Genomic DNA, 25,487 nt, shown 5'->3' with positions numbered 1-25,487 from the left:
AATGGGACCCTGGCTGAGAGGAATTTCCAGCCACGACTTAATCAAATTACAACTGGAATACACGAGCCATGACCTTATTTGGATCACTGGGCAGTCGGAGAGAGAGACGGCCACATGACAAGCCAAGATAAAAGCAAAATACTGTGGATGCTGGAATCTGAAACAAAAACAGAAAAAGTGGGAAAACCTCAGCAGGTCTGACAGCATCTGTGGGGAGAGAATAGAGCCATACATTTCAAGTCCAGATGAATGCTTTGGAAAAACTGCTATATAATTGGAAATTCTCCTTTTTTATAGCACTCATTAATATATAGAAACATCTCTCAGGACATTTTACAGGTCATTGGGCAAAGAATGGACACCAACCAGAAGTATGAAATGGCAAAAGAAGACTAAAGAGAAGATAAATGAGTGATCAAGAAGTAATGAAAAAGGGATGAGTAATGAACCAGAACCAGAGAATGCTAAGTTTGACTTGGAAATTATACAAAGGAGCAAATGGAGCTTAAGTAGCTGGGGCAAGGCCATAGACTTAAAAAAAGGAAAGACCTTTTCGATGGACAAAAGGAACAATAAAAAATAAAACCTTCGGCTGAACTGACTCCATTGGTGGCAATTCAATTGAATCATGAGGTTTATTTATATCAATCTTTTTCTTATCACTTCAGGGTGATTCTGCAAACTCAAGTGAGATGATGATGAGGATGTGTTGAGGGGGTGAATTCCAGGGGAGTGAAGCGGAAGGAGCAATCAGCAAAGAATGTGTCAGAGGAGTTGAAGATGCTCATAGGAACTCACGGCTGCAGAAGATCTCTGGAGCAGACTGGAGTCATGTATGGGTTTGAAGATAAGATTGAGGGTTATAAAATCACCTCCACGCACCCATGTATCTAAACTTACACAATCATACACACGCACTCGCATGAACATTGCCATGCAAAATCATACGTAGACATCGGTAAATGTACAAGAGCCACATTCACAAAAACATATGGACATGTAAAACTCTACAATTGCACATAATCATAGTTTCCCTGGCCTGGATAACTTTGGCAACCATTTTAAATGTTATTGAACTACTTCATCTTCACCCACCACTCCCATTCTCCTGATGACTATATTCCATTATCTCAAATTGATCTACTACATTGCTATCAGAGCTAATATCCGATATGAGGAAAGGGCAGTTTTCGCTTCTATAGTTGATCAAACCCTTTAATTACTCAAATGTTTATCAGTGCCATCTCACAGGCACTAGGTTGTCGGATTTATTGCTTTCGGTGCCTGGAAAAAGAAGGCAAACTGCCATTGTCAGACAACCATTTCAAGTTCAGTGTTGGCTGAAGAGATGAGAATAGTCCCATCTGCATCTAGGTCAGCATTTTTCTGTATTTTATCACTGATGCCAATGTCATGAGAGAAACTGCTGTTGAAATTGTGGCAGTGAAATGTCTAAATACTGACGCGCAGGAAAGAAAGGGGAGACTTGGGAAGTCAAGGAACTATCAAGCACTCAGAGGCAAGCAGTGAGGGATGAGGAGACCAGCAAAAGGAAAAGCCTCAGAATGGAGTTACGAGTGAAGAGGTAAATAGGTCAACAAGAGTAAATAGGGAAGAGGCAGCATAGAGGCAGAGTGCGAAGTAAGATGACAGAACCTGAAATGCGAAGATGCAGGAGAGGTTTTTAAAAAGAACATGACAGACTGAGCAGCCAATAGTAGCCTGGGGATAAAAGGGGAGAAAATGTATTGCTGATTAAAGAAAAATTAGCAAAAAATCATTAAACCTCATGATTCAGTTGAAAGTATGAGAGAACATTGTACAATGCCTCATGTGGCTATACAAGCTAGCCTCTTCTGGTATAACGCTGGGTTCCATCTAGATTTTGTTACGAAACATTATCAACATTGCATTAATGTTGATTCTCTATTGAAGTGCAGTCTATCCATTCATTGCCCAGCACACCGGACAGAAAATAACCTCCAGTTTTCAATACAAGAGGGGCTGGCCTGTATTTTGTTGTGTATTACCCTAAATCATATACAGTGTTTTCTCTTAAAACAAGCATTGTCAATTCAATGAAGAGTAACGAGTATAACTACACAGATCCTCACTGAATAGATTCTGTATATTTTCAGGAGAAAGGGAAGACACACCCAAATAGGACCACATCAGCATTTTCTGCCTCTGTCTCTCAGCCACATGCAGCCAGTTTGAGAGGCTGGTTGTCGATTGGGAAGGCCTTTGCATCAGGATGCAGCCAAGGAGTGGCGAACAGCTATGGAAGATTGGGAGGATTGTGGGGAGTAAGGAAGAAGGTCAGTGTCTGGAGATGGGGAAGATCAGGGATGTTCAAGCAGAGGGCGATTGTGATAAAAAACCAGGTAATATTCAGGAGGCTGGGATCAGGGGAGATCAGTGGTCGGCAAGTGACAGAATAGAGCTTGAGTTTAATGAAGATTGGAAGCCAAAGGAAGATTGGGGATGTGACTGGACCCAGCTGTCTTTGCCTCCTTATACTTGCCGGGTTTCCTAATGTCTTGAAAATACAGTCGACTACGGTTAAATTTAAAATGGTAATTGAGTATGAGACCTGGAGTCCCATGATAATTTTAAAATTGCCAACCTGCGAGCAGTCTGGTTCCTTGCTCCCTGTCCACCTCTATTATTACAGGAGTGAGCAAATTGGATGCAAGTAGGGTCGGTGTTAAGATTTTTTTAGTATTTAAACATCCTACTCAACATTGCATTTTGAGGTTAAAACTCCCCCTGTTGAGGCAGGGGGCGTTTCAGTTCAGCTCCCTTCAGCTTGAGCAGACTGAAGCCAGAAACACCACACTAATCCAAATGACTCTGTCCCAATCAACTACACAAACAGCAGAAACTTTGATCACTCGTGCCAGAGGGTTGTAAGATTGGCCATGATCGCGAGTGCAATCAGTTCCTGACTCAACTGCTGGACAAAGCTGCTTAACTTTACAAAGATGTCTTGATACAGGAGGGAGGGAGAGGGGTAGATTCTTGGTCTATCTCATATTTTCTTTTAGCTGATGGCTGAGAGGCAGAGTCAATGATTGAATCATAGCAATTACATCACAGGAGATGGCCACAAGGCCCCTGTGCCTGTGTCTGGGCCTTTTTGACACGGCTGTGTGCACAACCTTACATCCAAAATGTCCTTTGGGCGAAGAGAGTGGCAGCTCCTGACAGGAAAAAGTCAGCGATAAAGGCCAATACATTTTTCAGAATGAAAAGAAAAGCACTTGCTCTATGAGCTAAGCTTCTTTGGCAGCCCACCAGGCCTTTTTTTATCCCAAAATTTCAGCAGGAAACATTATCCATGCACACAGGACTGCTTGTTCCTCCATCAGTCAAAATGGCAGCTCCACCCACTTGAACTCTTTGCCCTTAAACTGAACAGAAAATGTCGAATGAAGGAAAACAATGGACAGACAGTTTTAGACTTTTAATGTATGACACTCGCAATAAAGTTAATTCTGGGCAAAACCTGTCACTCTCTTTAGATCAATAGGTACAAAGTTTAGCTTTTTTGCTGGCTTAGTGGGAAAAATTCACTATCTGATTATGCTACTGTGCCTTACAGTCCAAGAACTTCACAGGTTTAATCTTGGACTTCGATGACTGCAAGCAGTTCAGCCATTACAAACTGTGCACTAAGTCGAGGTAGGCAGAGAGAAGGAAAAGTTCGGCCAAGTTTCTTTCTCTTGATCACTATCCTGCAATCCTTGCTGGAAGGTGTCTGTATGTAGGAAGCAGCGAGCGATAGGTTCAGTATGAATCAGCTAATCAATACCATGCCGAGACCAAAGTGTTTTGGCTCACAATTGAGCATGGTCACATGGGCTAGGTAACATTTTCGGAAGTGGGACTATTCAGTCAAGTCAAACGGGTTAAAAAATAAGATTAGTGAAGATGAAGTAGCTTAAGTCATGTGCAAGCAAAATATGGTGCACATTGTTTGCTCCTGTTCCAAAATTTCTAAAACAGCAAGTGGATGATTTGACATTTGGAGCTCTTGCTTGCACAGAAACCAATGATTCTCCCATCATGGAATCACATTCTCTCTTAAATAATACCCGAGTCACGTCTCTTTTATTGTTCACCATCTCACAAAATTAAATGTTGGCATGTTACTTAAAGCGTGAGATTGCTGTAGCCAAAATGGTGCACATCCCTTGCAGCAAGGTACATTCTGACCAGTACTATTTTGCAAATGAGGACTTTAAGCTTCATGACACAAACCAGGCCTCCCATACAGTTACTCAGATCTGTTTCAAATGTCTAAGTAGCACCAAAATACTGTGATATGTTTAATAAGTACTCTTGGCTCTGGTTCAGTAACCCCAGTTTAATGCAGGGCAACCTACCCAAACTAATTCGTGCAATAGACCTTAGGAAGAGTCTGGTAAAAGTATGACAAGTATCCACCTCACGCATTCATCAACTGGACAGCTAAAAGCTAAGGAAGAGATAAGTGGAATATGATTGCATAATGGAAGAAAAAGCCACTTTAAACATTCCAAATAACTTAAGGCTTTGACCCCAGCTAAATGGTTTTCTTTTTTTCAAAAAAAAAGATTCCCTGAGAATGAATTGTAACAGTCAGAAACAGGTCGTGATTTAAGGACAGATTTTCCTGGGTCTGAACAGGGATTGTTTAAGTGCAGTAAAACTGGGAAATATCAGACAGGTCACATCACCTCTGTCAATAAAGCTGCAGGATTCTTCTTCCATTCATTGAAAGGACATGCACTCAAAGCATTTCCCATATTCACTGGGCCTAGATTAGCCACTGGAACTGGGACCACACCCAGATTCAGGAAAAGCACCTCCTTCACAATATAACTGTTATCGAGCCACACAGCGCAGAAAAGGCCCTTTGGCCCATTGAGTCTGCACCGACAATAATTACCACTTTGTACTGGACAAAGGATATAACGATCGCAGAGCAAATATCAGCCCAGTGTAAAATTTGCATAAAATATAGAAGGACACCCCTGCATCCAGTCGCAAGTCTACTATTGCACTTCGTGGACATGGCCACCCGGTTTAGCATATCTACAGTGATTTACAACAAAGATAAAATGATTATTACACATAAAATTATGACCCACTGGATTGGAACAGGGTTGGAGGCACCGTCTAAATTTTTGACGGACGGTGGGAGTGAATTCGCAAGTGAAGATGTGCGAAAATTTAAATATTGTAGTAATGCACACTGCAGCAGAAATCTCATTCAGCAATGGCCTCTGTGAAAGGAATCACGCAGTTATAGATGATATGCTGCATAAAATTTTGGTGGATCAACCAGGCTGTAAATTGCAGATTGCATTAACGTGGGTAGTGCATGCGAAAAATTCTTTACAAATGGTGGGGGGCTATAGTCCGTGCCAGTTGGTATATGGAAGGGACCCGAAGTTACCATCAGTATTAACAGATGCTGCTCCGGTATTTAGAGACAATCATTAGCTCCATTTGTTTCTACACATCTAAATACTATGCATGCAGGGAGAAAGGCCTTCATTAAGGTTGAGGTTTCAGAACGGATAAGATGAGCCCTAAGGCATCACATAAGACCGTTGGGGGTATATTTTGTGAAAGGTGATATGGTCTACTATAAAAGAGAGGGCCTGAAAGATTGGAAAGGACCCGGGAAACTGATAGGGACAGATGGCAAAGTAGTTATGCTACAACACGGTAACCAGACAGTGCCAGTCCATTCTTCAAGAGTAGTGGGAATTGATAATAAATTTGGAGCATCTGAACAAGATGTAGAAATACAAGAAACACCTTGTACCCCACATACACATACCTTGAGCAACTATGATGATCAGCTAATTAACGGTGAGGCTGGGGATGAAGCAGTTACTTCAAAGGTCCAGCTACCCAAAGTGGGCACAGTGGTTTCATACATACCCGAAAGATGTAATGAGGAGAGGGATGCCACTATAATCGGAAGAGCAGGAAAAGCTTCAGGAAAATATAAACACTGGCCCAATGTCCAAGGGCAAAAAATGAAAGCTATAGATTAGAAAGATGGAAGCCAAAAAAAACGAGATTTAAGTTCTGAGGATGAGACAGTGAGCGCTCGTGAACCCAGGAAAAAGTCACAAGTCTATGACCGACGTTGTGGCAACACAGAACAGCGATCTGAGAGTAGCAGCTCTGACAGGAACAGAAATGGCCGTAGAGGCCAGAATTTAATGAGGGGGAAGGCTAGGAATCAAACCAATGATAGCAATAGGAGTAGAAGTCCCCGTAATAGGGAAGTGTTGGTGGCTGCCAATAAAATGGAGCTCATGGAAATAAGAGAGGCCAAACTAAGAGTTGGGCAGTTGGAAAGAGTTTGGGGTGTACAACGAGGTACCAGACAAAGGGCAGCCTGCTCTGTCCCATTGGTGGGTTTGCACAGAGAAAGTTTTGCAACATTGGACTTGTAAAGCAAAAGCCAGGTTAGGAACCCGTGGGTATGAGGAATACTTGGAGGGAGAGACATTAGGGTTGATTCACCCATAGCAGGGAAAGTGACACTGAAATATTTTTCGCTGTTCTAGCATCTAATAACTGGGAATGCCAATAGATATCAAAGCAGTATTTCTGCAGGGCGAAACATTTCATAGAAAAGTTTTTTTGAAGTCACACAAAGAAGCAGGTAATACACAGGGACAATTGTGGAAACTGAACAAATGCATATACATCAAGAATTTGGTATTTTTCTGTTCGATCTGAAAACTGGCCGTGTCCAGTTAAAAGAAGATCCTACAATGTGCGATTGGAAGTCTGAAAGAAAATCGGCTGGAATTTTTGTGATGCATGTTGATGATTTCCTATGGGGGTGGCACAGAAGAATTTGAAAAGAGGGTAATCAATAGGCTATAGATCGAATTTAAAGTAGGGAGGTCAAGCAGCTGGTGCTTTCCAATATCTTGGCCTTGATATCCGACAAAGCAAATCCAGGGTAACGATGAATCAACAGGGATATCTAAACATCATTGATCCCATTCCCATAACCAGAGAGAGGTCAATGGAAAAAGAGGAACCGGCCAACAAAGAAGAAACATCATTGTTGAGGAGTACGATAGGTCAGTTAAATTGGCTATGCACACAGACAAGGCCCGATAGGAGCAACAATGTCCTAGAGCTAAGTAATATGTTGAGGCATGCTTCAGTCAGATCTTGCAGGCAAATAAAATGTTAAAGCTAAAATTAGAGGACAGTATAATTAAATTTCCAGTACTAGGAGAACCAGAAGACATGAAGTTCATTGTATTTAGTAATGCTTTACATGCCAATATACCAAATGGACATTCGAGCGGTGCCGGATTCATAATATTCTTGGTAGGTAAGGGAGGAAAATGTTGCTCCTTGGCCTGGGAAGCAAAGAAAATAAAAGGGGTAGTCAAAAGTACATTGGCGGCTGAAACTCTAGCGTAAGTGGAAGCGTTGGATATGTGGATATATTTGTCCGGCACATTAACAGAGTTATTTTTTATGGCAACGTCAGGAAAGAAAGTACCAATTGAATGTTATGTGGACAATGTTCACTCGACAAAGTGACTGAGAATTGATTTGGCCAGCAATGCTGCAAAACAAGGAAGTTTCAAACTCAACTGGCTTGGTGCAAATCTAAAGTTATCTGACTGTTTTACTAAAAGGGGTGCAGGTATTGGAAAGTTAAGAACACCGGAGGATAATTGTCTTAAATTAATTTGAAAAAAAGGGGGAACTGTTAGAATGTAACCAATGATAACATTGGATTTATTTGACCAATGGTAACATGCTGTGAGGGTCAGCTGACCCAGTAAACTATGTAACCAATGACAAAATGATGGTGGTGGTCAGCTGACTCAGTATAAATAAGCAGCACTTGGGAATTGTGCGGAGTTTGGAATGGCCCAGGGTGTGGCCTCAAGTATTGGAGTAATGAAGGTTCTTTATTAAACCTTTTTATTTGATTTATTAGTTGGAGTAAGTTTTGTTTTATTTTATTGCCTGCAACTGAAGAGTTCCTTCTGCTGCATAAACATTTGAGATGTTGCTGTTGAACAATTTTCTAAAGATCATTTGAACTTGTATGTCCCAGTATATTGCAATCTTTGTAAAAATGTGGTTGTGCAATCAAGCCTGTGTTGCCTAATGCCATGGGGGGGCGGGGAGGGGGGGTGTATAGTTTGAAGGGGAGAGATGAATCCGAAAAAAAACCTAAGGAATTTAAAACTAACATAAGTTTGTCATTTTGTTTTTGTTAATCCATTGGGATAACTAGTCTGGGAAAAAAAAGGGGAGGGAAAGTACCGGAAAGGTTTTGAGTCTTGAAGACGTTAGTGAAGCCCACACAAATCTGACAGTAAAGGTGCAAAGTGGCTCATCTGCTTTCTCAAGTAATGACGATTCTTGTGTGCTCCTGGAATCTGCAAGGATGTGCCTCTCTATTTACGTGAATGTCAGATTTGTTTTTCTTCATCTTGGGCTAAATGCCACAGGGCCCAGCCATTTTGTTGTGTTAACAGACTGATTTCCTGTATTTTTGCTGTTTTGGAGGTCGCATGAACACTGTGGGATAGTTCACGTAGAGTTTTTTAACTAGCCTCAGCACATTTCTGGTTCTTTGCAACCATATGGTGATTGCTTGTGTTCACTGCTGTAGGTTGAGTTCAAAACTAAGTGGCAGGCATGATGTGTCTCCCGCCACTCAACAATAAATCAGCAGCCAGAGAAATTAATGGATTATCAAAATCTTGGATCGTCACCTGTATTATCGAGCTCAAAACCTAATTATGACAAGTACCTCCTCACAAGTCACTTCTTCAGTAGCGAAGCTTATTTCACAGATTTGCCCCATCACCAAAAATATAACAGAACCAAATGATTTTTAAGCAGAATCTAATTCTGGCATCACAGAAGAGGAGTTCAGCGTAAAATGTCTGTTCTTATGTCACCACAAATCAGCAGGTCCAAGTCAGAAAATGGACAGCAAGAGATAGGGAGGACATCTTACATGTATATTATTTAGGTATGCTGCCAACATTCCTCCCCAGTCAAAACCACCAACTAACAGTTTAACTGCTCATTCATTTTACTATGCACAAAGAAGCTGCTGTAGCTACCTACATATCATTCAATGCACTTCAAAGTAATTCACTACATATGTAGAGTTCGTTGGTTCAGAGAGTCATACAAGGTATTTTGTTAAACAAATGAGATAAAGTGGAATTACATTGTTATTTCTTCCCTTCACTTTAGGCAACAGTCAAGCAACATTGGGCAGCATGGTGCCACAGTGCAGCAGGGACCTGGGTTTGATTCCTGTCTTGGGTGACTGTCTGTGTGGAGTGGAGCTTGCCTGTCCTCCCGTGTCTGTGTGGGTTTCCTCCCACAGTCCAAAGATGTGCAGGTTATGTGGGATTGGCCATGAGAAATTGCCCCTTAGTATCCAAAGGCGTGTGGGTTAGGTGGATTAGCCATGGCAAATGTGCGGGGTTATAGCGACAGGCCTGGGGAGGGGGTTACCCTTTCAGAGGGTCAGTGTCTGGATTCATGAGCATCGACCTGTGTTTTACCAAGCTGCGATACAATGCAGTAGACAATCACTGTACTGAGCAACTTTATTTAGGGCATATATATTTGGATATTTGACTTTCTAAATATGTTCAAGGTGCACTTTCCACTCATCCAGCCAGACCTTCATGGTATTCAAGGTCTGAGGAAGTGGAATACATCAGGTAATGAACCAATTGCTTGGTTCCCCATGCCAAATGCTGCCAGCTACATCATTCAGGAATTGCTGCTGCGACCTCCTTGAGGATGGTGATCATCCCAAATCATAGAATTCCTACAGTGCAGTGGGAGGTCATTCGGCCCATCAAGTTTGCACCACTATTCGACTGAAATCTTATCAAGGCCCAGTCCCCACCCTACCTCTGCAACCCCACGTATTTACTCGCTAGCTCCCTAACCTACATATCTGAGACACGAAGGAGTAATTTAGCATAGCCAATCCATCGAACCTGCACATCTTGGGACTATGGGAGGAAACCGACGCAGACACAGGGAGAATGTGCAAACTCCATACAGTCACCCAGGTTGGAATTGAACCCAGGTCCCGGGCGCTGTGAGGCACCAGTGCTAGCTACTGTGCCACAGGGTTCAGTGGCGCGGCAAGGGCAGTTTCTTCACATTTCCTTGTATTTGTTCAAAGGTTCTTCATTGAAGAATAAATTAAAATGTTGCACTTCCATAAAATGGCTGTGTAAACCATTTTAACACAACTCCCTTGGCATACTAATCCATACAACAGTTAACTTTTCTCTCAGTACCAGCGATGCTTTGACTGGACACCTTCATGTTCTCATTAATCAAAGAGAAAGGTCTCAGCGAGCAAGGTTTGTTCTCTTTGCAGTGGTTTTCAATGTTCTTTGTAGATATTTCTGCCAAAAATATGAAGAGAGCACCTTTTGGTTTGCATGGAAAATTTATGAATGGCAGTTACATGATTTATAGAATAGATGGAAGGGTTGCATTTTGGTTTGGCCATAAGGCTAGTAATCTGGCTGAAGGGATCGTCCACTCACGATCAAACCCAACTGATTTGTATCCCATTGCTTGACTACAATCCATTCCGTCAGATTACAACCCTTGTTTACCCTGTGATATCTACAGAACCTGGCTAAGTGCAGTGAAATGAATGTAATCACACAGACTGAAAAAAAGCCACATACATTTGGTTTACTACAAAAACAACAGCTAAGTGTGAACATTGTGGAACTGCATCCTGCTTATTGAGCTTCATCCAACACTTTCTAGCAAGTATAGCTCCAGCCAGTTATTGGTTTGACAAGCGCCATCATGAAAAGAAGCAACTTTCTATACCAATAATTTAACTTCACTTATTTCAGGATTCACCATTGTAATCTAAGCCAAGACCTCCTCTCAATCCATTGGATCTAATACCAGAGTTGGAAAGCCTATTTAGAAACACTAAAATTAGAAGCAAGAGCAGGCCATTCAGCCCTTGGAGCCTGCTCTGCCATTCACTTTGATCATGGCTGATCATCGAATTCAATATCCTGATATTACATATCCCTTGGTCCCTTTAGCCCCAAGAGCTAGATCTATTTTTTTCTTGATCAGACAATGTTTTAGCCTCAACTACAGTCTGTGGTAGTGAATTCACCACTCTTTGGTTGAAGAAATTTCTCCTCACTTCAGTTCTAAAAGGTTTATCCATTATCCTCAAGTTATGACGCCTACTTTTGGACTCCCCCACCATTGGGAACATTCTTTCTGAATCTACCCTGTCTAATCCTGTTAGAATTTTACAAGTTTCTATGAGATCCCCTCTCACTCTTCTAAACTCCAATGAATATAATCCTAACTACCTTAGTCTCTCCTCATATGACAGACCTGCCATCCTAGGAATCAGCCTAATAAACCTCTGTATGCCCTCTATAGCAAGGTCACCCTTCCTCAATAAGGACACCAAAACTGCACACGATATTCCAGATTTGGCCTCACCAATGCTCTGTACAATTGCAGCAAAACATCCCTATCCCTATACTCAAATCCTCGCTAAGAAGGCCAACATACCATTTGCCACCTTTACTGCCTGCTGTACTTCCACATTTACTTTCAGCGACTGATGCACAAGGACTCCAGGGTCTCGTTGAGTATTCACCTCTCTCAATTTACACCCATTTAAGTAATAATCTGTCTTCCTATTATTGCTACCAAAGTGGATAACCTCATTTATCCACATTATACTGCATCTGCCATGCATATGCCCACACACTCAGCCTGTCCAAATCACGCTGAAGCATCTCTGCACCTTACTCATAACTCACACACACACACCCGCTCTCCCCCCCCCCCCCCCCCCACCCCCCCCACACACACACACACACACAACCTGCAAATTTGGAGATAATACATTCAGTTCCCTCTTCCAATAAATATATTATGAATGTTTGGGGTCCAAGCACAGATCCCTGCGGAACCCCACTCGTCACTGACTGCCAATCAGAAAAGGACCCATTTATGCCAACTCTTTGCTTCCTATCTACTAACCAGCTTTCTATCCATCTCAAGACATTACTTGCAATCCCATGTGCTTTAACTTTACATAGTCCGTTATGTGAGACCTTGTTGAAAGCCTTCTGAAAGTCTAAATAAACCACATCCACTGATTCTCCTCAGTCAAGTCTACTAGTTACATCCTCAAAACATTCCAATAGATTCGTCAAACATAATTTCCCTTTTGCAAGTCCATGCTAACTTTGTCTGATTATTAGCGGGCTTACATTAGCTACCCTCCAATCTGTAGGAACTATTCCAGAGTCTCAAGAATTTTGGAAAATAATCACCAATGGATCTACTATTTCCAGGGCCATTTCCTTAAGTACTCTAGCTTTAACTTAGTCTAAAGGGAAACTTGAAGACAGGGCTCAACGATGATCCAATCTTCAAGTATTATTCTAAAAGAGATATCTGCACTTATAATCTTATTTAAACAAATGATAGAAAATATATTTTAAGAAAACTACACGTTTCTGAAGCACTGAAACATATACAAATTTTACTCCTAATTTCTGACCACCCCCAAGTTCTTAATACTTTTATGTCTGGGATCAATTCCAGATTCACTGATTTTCCTATTTACAGAGCCCCTTTTTGTCATAATGAAAGCCTCCTCACCAATGATTAATCGAGAACCCCTCTAAAGTTAGACCGGAAGAGTAGGGTTTTAGCCTCTGACCATCTAGATAATTGGTTCCTGACTTATGTCACTCAGGTTAATATCAAATTTAACTGCAAACTTTCTAGTCTGTATAGAAACATAGAAACCCTACAGTGCAGAAGGAGGCCATTCGGCCCATCGAGTCTGCACCGACCACAATCCCACCCAGGCCCCACCCCCACACATTCCACCCGCCAATCCCTCCAACCCACGCATCCCAGGACTCTAAGGGACAATTTTTAACCTGGCCAATCAACCTAACCTGCACATCTTTGGACTGTATGGCTTGTTATTGCTCCAAAGACAGTGTTATCACCTTGGGATTTTATCTAAATCTTGTTTCTCACCTACACACTGCCCCTTAATAATGCTTTCCATTAACAAAGGACTGAATTTTACATGGGATATACTACTCACCCCTCCAGGAGAAAAACCCAAACCTAATTGACTGCTTTTAAACAAGACCAGACTGTAGCCGTAGTACGCTCTGAGCAGCCTTAAGGACATCCCCCTGTCAAGCAGGGTCAGGGAGCCTAGGACTGGAGGTGAGGGTGTGGGTTTTGAAGACCCAAGTAGGAAGTACCAAGGGAGGAGAGGCTAAAATCATTAGAGAGGGTGCCCCTGATGTGCACAAGGCACACCACCTCCCCCCCACCCTGCTCCAAAGTAGGCAACCCTCTCCCTTCCTGCCCCTTTCCCAAAGTTGTTGAAAATACAGCCAGCTAACGCAAATCCATTGACAGTGGTGGGACCAGAAGATCCCTCTGCTGACCAACGGTGGACCACCTCTCACCACCGCGAACCACATCATGGGAAAGTTAAAGAAAGTTAAAGAATCCCGCCCACTGTCTTTGTTCTCCACCATAAGCCATCCTTTCCTTGGCACCTGTCAAAGGCTGAACTAGACAGTTCTAAACCTTGGTGTCATTTGACCCTGAGATGAGTTTCCAACCACATAATCCATGTCATCACTAAAGTTGCCTATGTACACCTCTACAACATCGCAGACTCTGCCCTTACAACAACTGAAACTCTCATCCATGTCTTTTGACACTCATATGGCTGCACCAATACATCTCTGGTCTGTCTCCCATGTTCTACCCTCCCTAAACTTGAGGTCATCTAGAACTTTGCTACCTGTGTCCTGACTCACACAAAGTCCTGTTCGCCCATTACCTACATGCTTGCTGACCGACATTGGCTCCCAATTAAACAGTATCTCGATTTCAAAATTCTCACCATTGATTTCAAATCTCTCTCTCTATCTCTATAATCTCCCTCAGCCCTTCATTTGTCTGAGGTATCTGTGCTCCTTCAATTGGGACATTCCCAATTTTAATCACACCAACATTGGTGGAGGTCCCTTAAGCAGCCAACTTTAGAATTTCCTGTCTCTCAACCTCTTTCCTGATTTAAGTTGCTCATTCAACCCTGCCTTTCTTACCAAGCTGTTGGTCAAGCAGCCGTAATATCTCCTTATGTGGTTCAAGTTTTGGTTTTAATGCTTCTGTTAGGATATTTGACGGCATTAAAGGTGCTATATCAATGAAGCTTGTTGTAGTTAGAAAGGGAGTTAACCAGGCTTAAAGCAGAAAAATCTTGCTGCAGATAATCTGACAGAAGGAAAGTTTAAATGCCTCCACATGTTGTGATTTTCACGCCCATAGAATTTTCTTAATTATGACTTCATTTGAGCTTCTCTCAAGCCCAACTGACAATCACATTTACTTGAGTCATGGATACCTTTCCTGTAACTCTGTAATCTGAGTTTCTTAATACAGTCCCTGATGGAATCAGAAGCATTGCAACCCAAGGACTCAAATAAAAGATGATTTTGGATGATGTCTCTGTCCCCTCCCACCCGAGATTTTTCTAATATTTTGTCCAAAGGACAATGCATGATTAGAAACATTGCCACAGAAGTCAAAGCATAGAATAAAGCTATTTTGTGAAAGAATGCACACTATACAATGCAAATTTTAAAAATCACATCATTGTCTTCTAATATGGGCCTTACATTTTATAACTGAAGATTGTCCTGATCAGAAATCACTACATTGAATGTTGATTCATCTTATTTTCCCTTTGTTTTAATCAATTTTAAAATCTACAAAACTTCATGCATCTATAAACAAACCATTTCTATCGTGGGCAGCACAGTGGCACAATGGTTAGCACTGCTGTCTTACTGCGCCAGGGACCCGGGTTCAATTCCAGCCTTGGGTCACTGTCTGTGTGGAGTTTGCACATTCTCCCTGTGCCTGAGTGGGTTTCCTCCGGGTGCTCCTGTTTCCTCCCACAGTCCAAAGATGTGCGGGTTAGGTGGATTGGCCATGTTAAATTAACCATAGTGTCAGGGGAATTAGCAGGGTAAACATGAGAGGCCACGGGAATAGGGTGCGGGTGGGACTGTGGTCGGTGCAGACTCGATGGACCGAATGGCCTCCTTCTGTACTGTAGTGATTCGATGATTCATAGTCTATGATTATTAATATGTAAGGAGGGAAGGCATTTAAAAAAATTAATTTTAAGAGTTTGAGAGGTCATTTTTACAAGTATTGTATAGAGGGAGAAAACCTTCAAAATCTAAGTGTCTTCTGCATGCGGCAGTGGGATGATAGTCACTTTTTTTTCAAACAAATATCTGCTCTTGTAAGTCACTAAATATACAACCCCTCCAAAAACCAGATGAGCCACATACAATCCTAAAAATAAAAATGGAATGAGAAAACTTCTCAACCTTCTCGGCTGAGAATATTTTTCAAACAGACAAAAAAAAAATCTGATACCGTCAGACTGACTGTGGAGAGCATACCGACCCATCCCATCCTCCCCTTCAAAACAGGAAACATAGTGGCAAGGAAGAGGTTTTGCATTTTTGTCTTCAAATTAATTGCTTCGGGTTTGTAAATACTGTGGTTTTGCATTTTTTCAAGCTTTAATTTTAGATGAGTGACCTTCCTGCAGTTGACAAGAAGTTGTTTGAATCCAGAAGCATTGGTTCAGAAGATAATGTGCGTATATTTTACGGTAATACTGAATATACTGTATAGGTTGAGAGCATCTGTGTGTTCCGTCCAGTCCTGGCTACACTCCAGGCTGCAGATGGCTAGAGAAGGCAGTTTGAAATTTGTGCTTGCTTGATGAATTGCTCGCTCCATCTGACCCAGCTCCACGTTCGGTACTAAACACAATCTGAATAACACAAGGCAACGGAGCCTTGTCAGGTTGGCTGGTATTTGGAATCCCTGCACCAAATCCTTCTGTGAGTCCAGATGGTGGAGCAGGGGATACATCAAATGTGGTAAAAAGTAATCAGACTGCAAAATGAGCAGACAATAGGGGGTCTTCAGTGACTTGACACTACAGAAGTGACACGGGTTATCAAATCAAATCATAGCCACTCACACACACACACACACACACACACTGACACTTTTTGTGCATTAGCTTCAAATTAGACAGCATGTCAGTGCAACAAGTGTTTGTTTTAAATTCTGTGTACATACAGTTTTGATTCAGCAACTTTTCAACGTCTGTCTCCTAGCTTCTGTGGGCAACACAAGTCAAATTGACAGAGGAAAATACACAGAGAGCTCAGAGAAACAAGGCCAAAAAAATTATTGCAAATTTGGAGCAAAGAGACACAACGTAGTGATTCATCATTGGTAAGGATATTGCACCACCATCTTATAGACCTGCAAAAGGTTGCACTCAAAGCTTTCATCCTGACTTTGGAATGGCTTAAAACATGCAATAATGGTCTAAACCTGTGATCAGACAATGAAAATTCAAGGAAAATAGAAAATGTGTTTGTCAGTATTGCTGGGTTAGTTAATGTTTAAGTTGTAGGCCTTTAGGACTCTCAGGTAAGATGTGCATCTGGCATTTTCTGCTTTTGTTTCAGTGTTCAGCATTTGTTGAGGTTTTTTCTGCAAATAAGTGTGCCTTATATTATGACCTTTCAACTTATCAAAATCAGGATCACAAATTCCTAGATTCAATCAGGTAATCTGTCTCATCTCTATTCATTAAATCAATTCAAATCTTGCAAAGTTAGGATTGCACAAGCTCAAAGCCTGGGGACATCTTCCCCAAGCAGCCCTATAGCCACCGTTATCACATCTCCGTGTCCCTTCAGAGTTGGTCACTCCCCAGAGTTCATGCAAACAAACCAGCTCACAGCAGCCACATTTTCCAGGAAAAATTGACCCGGAATAATAATTAGCTATGGAACCAACTGTATTTATTTACTTAGCACAACAGCACCATAATTGTAATGCATCTCTACCTTTTTAGGCCGTGTTTAGATTTTCCAGAACATTACTCTGGAGAGTACACAGGAAGCTGTTCAATGCTCCGCAAGAATGTGTTGGAATATTTTGCTAAAAAAACCAGATCAGGAGCTGGGAGGCCTGACGACTTTCGAATGGCGATCTCATTATAAAATTAGTCTGCACATGGCCTATATTAAAATGAGAGTATTGTGACATTGGCTTTATTACAGGATATTGGTAAACAAGGCCACAGATTAACAAAGGTCACAGAGTTGATTTTTTTCTCCAGTAACATGCTCAAATTACAATTAAAACGTCCCGTTGCTTTATGAGAATCAACATGGCTCCAAGACAAAACACTAAACTCTCCTTCGTTTGTTTGACTGTTATCAATCATGAAAAAGCTGATCTGCGACTGGTTCAATTTATACATGTTGCAAAATGGCCGAACCTACTGTCCTTCTTGAAACACCGGCTAACACTAAACGGGTACTACAAAGAGCAACAACAACACTGTTGCCAACTGACATCAACTTCAACGTGCCAGTGTCAGGCCACAACAAATCACTGGCCATCAAATCAGAAGGCAGCACACTTGTAGAGAACACACAGTGCATTTTGAATCAATAGGTATCATTGGTTTCGCTGTGCTACAGTACAAGCTGAATCACAGAACTGGAACTCTACAGTCCAGACATGCAGTGTACAAAACCAGCATGACCGTATACCTCAAGGGAAGGGGAGGAGGAGGAGGAACTTGCAACTCTACCCCTCTTTCAAGCCGACATTAGAAAATTATTTTAAAAAGCAGAGTCGAGTGACCATCCTGCATGTGGGAACATACTTTATAGGTTTCATTCGAAATTAAAACCGACTGTGCAATGAGTATTGCCATCAGGTCTGGAATATTAGGTGCTCATTTTAAAATCACTTTTCTGTTTTCAAAATTGCGTAAATTGTTATTCATCATAATATTTCAGGCGTTAATAAATCATCAAATGCATGCAGACAATTGGCACCCATTCCTCAGATACGGTTTACTGCAGAAATGGGGCTCATATGAAAATAAATGTAACATTTGTCCACGTTTTGGTGCCTTTAGTGCCAAGGAGATTCTCAATGTGCTTCGTTGCAAGGCATTCTTGACCTCTAAAAGCCGGCTTACTTACAATTTAAACCATGCTGTCTAAACTGTGCTGCACAACTGCTCTCTTAGGTTTTATCCTGTCAGTAGCATTCAATCAAAAAGAGCTGAAGAAAAACTCGACGTATTTACTTATAATGACTAGGGAAACATAGGGGGGAAAAAAAGCCCTTTTAATTAGAATAGGGAATCTAATCACTGCATAGCCGCTGCCTGGAAGACCTGATTTCACTATTCAAGCAACTAAACCGTGCTCACCAAAAGATGTTTAAAAAAGAAATGGCTCAGAATCGGGAACTGATGGTATGTAGATTAAAATTAGCACCACACGCTTCCCAGTCACTAATTAGCAAAAACGGTGAAACAATGGCTAGATGTAACTGTAATTTTCCACGCCAGTTAGAAATTGCAGGATTCACATATCTAAAAGCAGTCTGCATGCAAACTACTAAAGTGAGTAAGAGTCTCCCCTATCCCTGCGAGGAGGGCTGGGAAATAAAGATCCGAGATTCAGACCAAGCCCTGCTACAATTGCAGTTGAACTGGGACCTCAGCTGGTATTATTAAAATGGCCTAGGAGCTGATGACTAGCTTTCCAGTTAATAAAAACCAGATGTTTTCCTTCTACTCTGTTCGCAAGCGCTCTGGGTTACTTTGTGGACTATGGCGCATGTGTTTTTTTTTTCCACTGCACTAAGATATCTTAAAAAACAGAAAACAGACAATAATTTTTTTTTAAGACAACAATTATGAGGATTGAAAGGAGGATTTTACTGCTATGTTTTACTCAGGTTTTAGCAACACAGAACTGCAGGCACTGTAGCAGCCAGCACCAACCCAAAGCAGCCAACAGGGTGGAGGCTGAACGCTCGCAGAGATCACATTCTCTGGAAATCGACCTTGAAGGGGGAAGAAAAAAACCTTGTAAAATGCTGTATAATAGTGAGGGAAATAAAACCAGCTGGATTGCACAATGAGCGAAGCCAGACAGACTTTCCAAAAGCAGTATGCAATACGTACTGTCTAAAAGAGTTGCCACTGGCAACAGGGAAGTAAATGCATTAAAATTATAAATCAAATCAAAGTGTCACCAGCTGCGGTCAAATTTGTAGCTAAAAAGGAAAAACGCGCAGGCCTTCCCGGCAGCTCAACTAACAGGTAAATGACATGTCACCCGAGGAATTAACCAGCAGGGTCTAGGATACTTCAATAAAAAGGCAAACAATTTATTTTAAAATCAAAGCAAGTGAGATCTATCTTTCATACAGACAGCAATAAAAGGTTTCAATTAGCATCATTCAAAAAGTGTTAATCCCATAAACAGGCAAATCTATAACAACAGACCTTTCTCTTTCAAGTACCTATTTAGACTAATAGTTCTGCCTGCAGGACACTTCGTTGAAGAGCGGTAAAAAAAAGAACATAATTCACAATACACGGTAGGTGACTTGTCATTCATCATTCAGTAAGTGTATAAAATATGCATATAATACTGGAAAAAAACATCGAGATAGACTGCTTGTGTACAGTACCTTTGTGTGGAGGTAATGAGGGTAATAGTAAGTGTACTGAGGGTACATTGGCTGCTGTTCCAAACGTTTGCCCATGTAGATGGAATCTTTATCTCCGATGTAGGGAACTCACTGACAGCGTGTAGTGCCCCAGGCCCTTCTTCCTCTTAAACCACTATTCCTGACAGTGTCAATGACTGATGAGGCTTTCGGGACTTCTCTGCCTTCTGCTGTTTGCCAGTTTAAATACAGCTGAAAGATTTTTTCCTTTGGATTCAGAGTTCTGTCGGAGCTTGTCCTTCCTTTACAAAAAAAGGTATACAATCCTTGCTATTTGATAAAAGTGTGATTGCCAAAATGTCAGTTGATAAGTGCCCACAGCAACTCCAATTATTTTGAAGGATGAAGAAGATAATACAGCAGGCTTAAAATCTCTGCAGTCCCGGCTTCCTCTTAAGCTTTCTGTGTTTCCACCAGCCTTCCAGCCTTGTTGCTGCTATCTCCTTCACAGAGTGACATGGTGTTTAGGGCTTGTCTTGTCTTTCATTCAACCCCCCACCCCCACCCCTCCTCCTCCTCCTCCTCCTTCTCGCTGGTGGGTGGGACTTCGGCAGCCTCTCCCTCGAGAAACAGACGCAGTCCAGAAGGCTGCAGTATTTCCTTCAAGAAATAGCCTGCATTCAGTCTGATGCAGGCAGGAGCCAAATTCACTCTGCCATCTCACTTGAATGCTAAGTACTTTTACAACAGGCCGATCGTAACCAGAATAATGAGGTACATACAGGCAGTGGACATTCAGTCCTCTCAAGAAGTTTCACCTTTTGGAGATAAATAAATCTTTGCCTGCTTACACAATAGATAAAATTGTTTCATGCTGGCTTAATGTTTTGCTTACAAAATGGAGCAAACTGCTGTTTCCTGTGACTGTGAGAGCTTCATTCTAACCTCGCTGATAAACCCAGTAAAACAGACAACACTGAAATAATTGTAGTCAAGGTTTAAGTTTACAAAAGGTGACGACCTGATCACCAGAGAACCGACGTTTTTAAAACGAAACCTTTCAGCTGAGAGCGATTCGGTTCTCTCTCCAATCTCAATCCGAATTTAAAATGTAGGTTACGGCAACAACTCCTAATGTGAAAAATATTTACTGGAGAATGAGCAGAAATAGTTGAAAAATAAGTTTTGTTTCTTTCTTGTGCTGTGCACAGGTTGGAATCGGAACTGAAAGGGGAATCGTCATCATGCAAAAGTGGTTTGGCAAACTTTATTCAATTGTTTATAAACACATTGTGGGATGTTGTACATCACATGATAAAAAATATCTGTCATCTGTGTCCAACATGGCACGATCTGAACTGGGCTCCAGATTTTTCACTTCTATCGAACAGCCTTTTACAAAGTATATACTGCAACCGCAAAAGCTTGGATTTATTTTTATTTATTAGGATGGAAGAATATAATATTAAGGGTAAGACGCTTGGCAGTGTGGAAGAACAGAGGGATCTTGGGGTCCGGGTTCATAGGACGCTCAAAGCGGCGTTGCAGGTAGAGGTTGTGGTTAAGAAGGTGTATGGAATACTGGCCTTCATCATTGGAGGAATTGAGTTTAGAAATCAGGAGATAATGCTGCAACTGTATAGGACCCTGGTCAGACCCCACCTGGAGTACTGTGCCCAGTTCTGGTCGCCTCATTACAGAAAGGATGTGGAAGCCATAGAACGGGTGCAGAGGAGATTTACGAGGATGTTGCCGGGATTAAGTGGTATGCCTTATGAGGATAGGTTGAGAGAGCTAGGTCTATTCTCCTTGGAGAGGTGAAGGATGAGAGGTGACCTGATAGAGGTGTAGATATAGAACAGTACAGCACAGAACAGGCCCTTCGGCCCACGATGTTGTGCCGACCTTCATCTGAAACCAAGATCAAGCTATCCCATTCCCTACCATCCTGGTGTGCTCCATGTGCCTATCCAATAACCGCTTAAATGTTCCTAAAGGTGTATAAGATGTTGAGAGGTATTGATAGAGTGGATTCTCAGAGGCTTTTACCCAGGGCTGAAGTGGTTGTCACGAGAGGCCACAGGTTTAGGGTGCTGGGGAGTAGGTATAGAGGAGATGTTCGGGGTAGGTTTTTCACTCAGAGGGTGGTGGGTGCGTGGAATCGGCTGCTGGTAGTGGTGGTGGAAGCGGATTCGATTGAGTCTTTTAAGAGACTTTTGGATAGGCTCATGGAGGTTAGTAAGATAGAGGGTTATAGATGAGCCTAGAAGGGAAGGAAATTGTTCAGTGCAACTTGTGGGCCGAAGGGCCTGTTTGTGCTGTAGCTTTTCTATGTTCTATTATTGCCACAAGTAGACTTACATTAATACTGCAACGAAGTTACTGTGAAAATCCCACAGTCACCACACTTCGGTGCCTGTTCGGGTACATTAAAGGAGCATTTAGCATGGCCAATGCACCTAATCAGCACGTCTTTTGGACTGTGGGAGGAAACCGGATACCCGCAGGAAACCCACGCAGACGCTCAAGGATGTGTAGACTCTTTTAATTGTTTGAAACAGTGATGGGTACCCTGTGAGTGGGCTGAGTGAGTGCCCGCCTTCATTTCAGTGGGCCACAAGATTGAAATCAAGCTTGTTCACTAACCATGACCCTATGAATAAGATTAAATATATTTAATACGTGCTGAATATTTCATAATGAGTTATAGAAATGCTTACTCATTTATATATTAATAGAATTCCCAACTTCAAATGGTAAAAGTAAAAGAAATATTTACAGTTTGGACACAGAGGGAACGCATGGCTCTCACAGTTAATGTTGTGCTCGTGCCTCATTTCACTTGCCCCTGCTTTATGTGGGTATCACATCAGTCATACCAGTTGGAAAAAAACTACACGGACATAAATCAGTGAAATGTGGCACCCCTGTGCATGGGCAACAGTCAACAAAATGTCTCAAGGGCCACACACAGAATCCAGATGGGCTACATGTTTTTAAAGTTTATTTATTATTGTCACAAATAGGCTTACATTAACACTGCAATGAAGTTACTATGAAAATCCCCTAGTCGCCACACTCCGTCGCCTGTTCGGGTGCACTCCGGGAGAATTTAGCAAGGCCAATGCACCGAACCAGCATGTCTTTGGACTGTGGGAGGAAACCGGAGCACCCGGAGGAAACCCACACAGACACGGGGAGAACGTGCAAACTCCGCACAGTGACCCAAGCCGGGAATCGAACCCGGGTTCCTGGCATTGTGAGGCAGCAGTGCTAACCATTGTGGCCCCCCGACAGGTTGCCCACCACTGGTTTGAAACCACTTAGTTGCAGCATCAAGTGAAAGAAAAACATATCTGCGCTGTTAGTGTAACAGACACCCAATGAGTCCATCAGCAGTCGCCAGTCCTGTTGGGCTCTCTCTTCCACACTATGCAAGAGGAAAGCCAAATATGTGGCGAAAAACATTCCGAAAATGTAAAAAGCGCGCCTGGTCACCAAACAGATAATGATAGGCTGCCCTGGATTCAAAGACCAGGAAATCCTGCTATCTGACACTGGAATTCATATCACAAGGGTCTAGAAAGAATACATGTTTCCCAGTTTCCCCCTTGCGAAGCATTTCTCGGCTAACAGCTCGATGAATGGGATTGGAGCACTGGATGGTAGGTCTGCCATCTATCTTCTACGCTAAACAGCGTGGGCTGTTGGCTGAATAAATATTTAAAAATATAAGAGAAACTGACCTAATTTTCAGACCAGCCAGTCACCAGCAGAATTAAGGCATTGTCACTTAGCAGCAACTAGCGAATCAGATAACTCCCCACGGCAAGCAAGGTACCCAGAGAGCTCAACAAAGCTTCATCATCACAAACAACTCAGTACATCAAGATAAAACTGATATTTTCTCCAGTTAGTGCTTAAATAGTGACAGGGTGCACCAGGTAAGATAGTCATAGACCACATGTCATACACATGCGCACGTCATACGCGTGCGCACGTCATAAGTGTGTGTTGTCTCATGGCATGATCGGGGAAGTATGAGGTGTATTGTGCCTATGAATGAGAAAATGAACTTTGTATGGAACCAGTAATAATGGTTTGAATAACAACATACTTTGCTGCCTGTTATAATCGATAGTGTAGGCAAATAAATGTGGCTTACATCAAGATAACACTGTCATGCTCCTCTGAGAATACTTGTCATCTCAGAAGTAATGTTCAAGCTACAGCACTGTTTACATATTCTGAATTTTAAGAGTCAAAGGGCATTGTACACACACACACGCACTGACCGAGGGATGCTGCAAAATGCCTGGGAACAATTTCAAAATCTGCCAGAAAAGTTAAGAAATTTCCATCAAAAGGGAAACGCAATCGAAAGCTCATTTTGTTGCTTGAATGTTGATAATGCTAATTATTTTAAACTGATATCAAGAGGTCCATATTTGAGTGGAACAAACACTGCATCATTATGGAAGTGGAAACAAGATTAAATGGCATGAATGGCATTCCTACTCGCAGGACAAGGCTTCGGTGTCAGGTTGCATTTGAAATGTAGCGAGACTCCAATGGCCGACAGGCAATTTGCAGTTAAGCGTTGTTTAATAAGGATCCCAGCTTTCCGCAGCTATTTGATATTGTATTAAAAGATATGAGCCTTTCAATAAAGATTACAGAAACATTCAGATACAAAACGCTCGAGTGAGACAGAAACCGCCATTTAGGCTTGCGTCACAAATACATAAGGAGGGGCTGTGGATTATGATTGATAACTCATGAACAATGAAGCCATAGTCAATGCACAAGTAGAATGTAGGTCATATCCTGCATACCTAGATCACTGTCATCTGTTTAGATCACATAACAATACTCAGAATAACAGATGCAAATATTCATTTTAAGTACCGACTTATTAATCAACAAGTGTTGAGATGGTCACAGTCACTTCATTGTTGCTTTTTTCACAATTCTCCCTCTTGTCAATTACAATCCTCTACCAAACTCTAAATATATTTTATGGAGCGGATATAACTTCATGGAACAAAAATGATTAAGTGTGTTACAGGTAGATAGATCGGAGAAATTAGGAATGTTTTCTTTGAAGAGAAGGCTGAGAGGAGATTTGATAGAAACATTCAAAATCGTGAGGGGTCAGGCTTGGATAGAGTAGATAGGGAAAACCTATCCCCATTGGTGGAAGGATCAAGAACAAGAGAGCACACATTTAAGCAAAAGAAGCAATGGTGACAAGACGGTTTTTTTTCCCCCCCACACAGTAAGTGGTTAGGATTTGGAATCTACTGCCTCAGTACAGCAAAGGCAGATCCAACTGAAGTATTTGAGAGGGAGTTAAATTATAATCTGAAAAAAGAACATGCAGGGCTACTGGGAAAAGGAGGGGGAGGGCACTTGGTGAACTTTGTCTGCAGAGAGCCAGTGTAGACACGATGGGCTGAAGGGCCTCCTTCTGTGCAGTAACAGTTCTGTGCCTCTGTGAAACTTTGTTTTGCTGGATCCAGTTCCATGGATTCGGAGGTCATAATGATGAGAAAAAGCATTTCAATTTGCCCACTTTCATTGGATATTCTGCATTGTGTCTCTGCATTTGGTTTCTTACTCTGTCTGTCAGGATTCTGGTATTTCACGGTGTAGATTCTGGCCTGGAACATTCCAGGAAAAACGTCCGCTCTATTCATTCATAGATTGGACTCAACCTTTCCTTGCCCATGGGACCTGCCATGTTAATGGGCAGCATCTTGACCACGCACTCTCATCCGCAAAATAACCAGCAGTGCTCA

General features: G+C 41.9%; 1 protein-coding gene across 7 annotated transcripts in view; it reads right to left on the bottom strand.

Moving 5' to 3' along the window:
• The window catches only part of LOC144510161 (RNA-binding motif, single-stranded-interacting protein 3), a 1,322,231-nt gene that overhangs the window by 639,175 nt on the left and 657,569 nt on the right, over positions 1-25,487 (bottom strand). For 4 of the 7 annotated variants that reach the window (XM_078239595.1, XM_078239613.1, XM_078239620.1 and 1 more), the window contains exon 1: positions 19,708-20,205. The exons of the other annotated variants lie outside the window; for them this stretch is intronic. In XM_078239595.1, the coding sequence (XP_078095721.1) occupies positions 19,708-19,782 (75 nt within the window). In that variant the 5' untranslated portion in view covers positions 19,783-20,205. Of the gene's footprint in view, positions 1-19,707; positions 20,206-25,487 lie in introns of those variants that run through there. 7 annotated transcript variants of the gene reach the window in all.

The sequence above is a fragment of the Mustelus asterias genome, chromosome 2, assembly GCF_964213995.1.
Source record: "Mustelus asterias chromosome 2, sMusAst1.hap1.1, whole genome shotgun sequence".
In the NCBI taxonomy this organism is placed as follows: Eukaryota; Metazoa; Chordata; class Chondrichthyes; order Carcharhiniformes; family Triakidae; genus Mustelus; species Mustelus asterias.
Note: the sequence above shows the minus strand (reverse complement) of the source record. Positions and strands in the feature narration are given on the sequence as shown.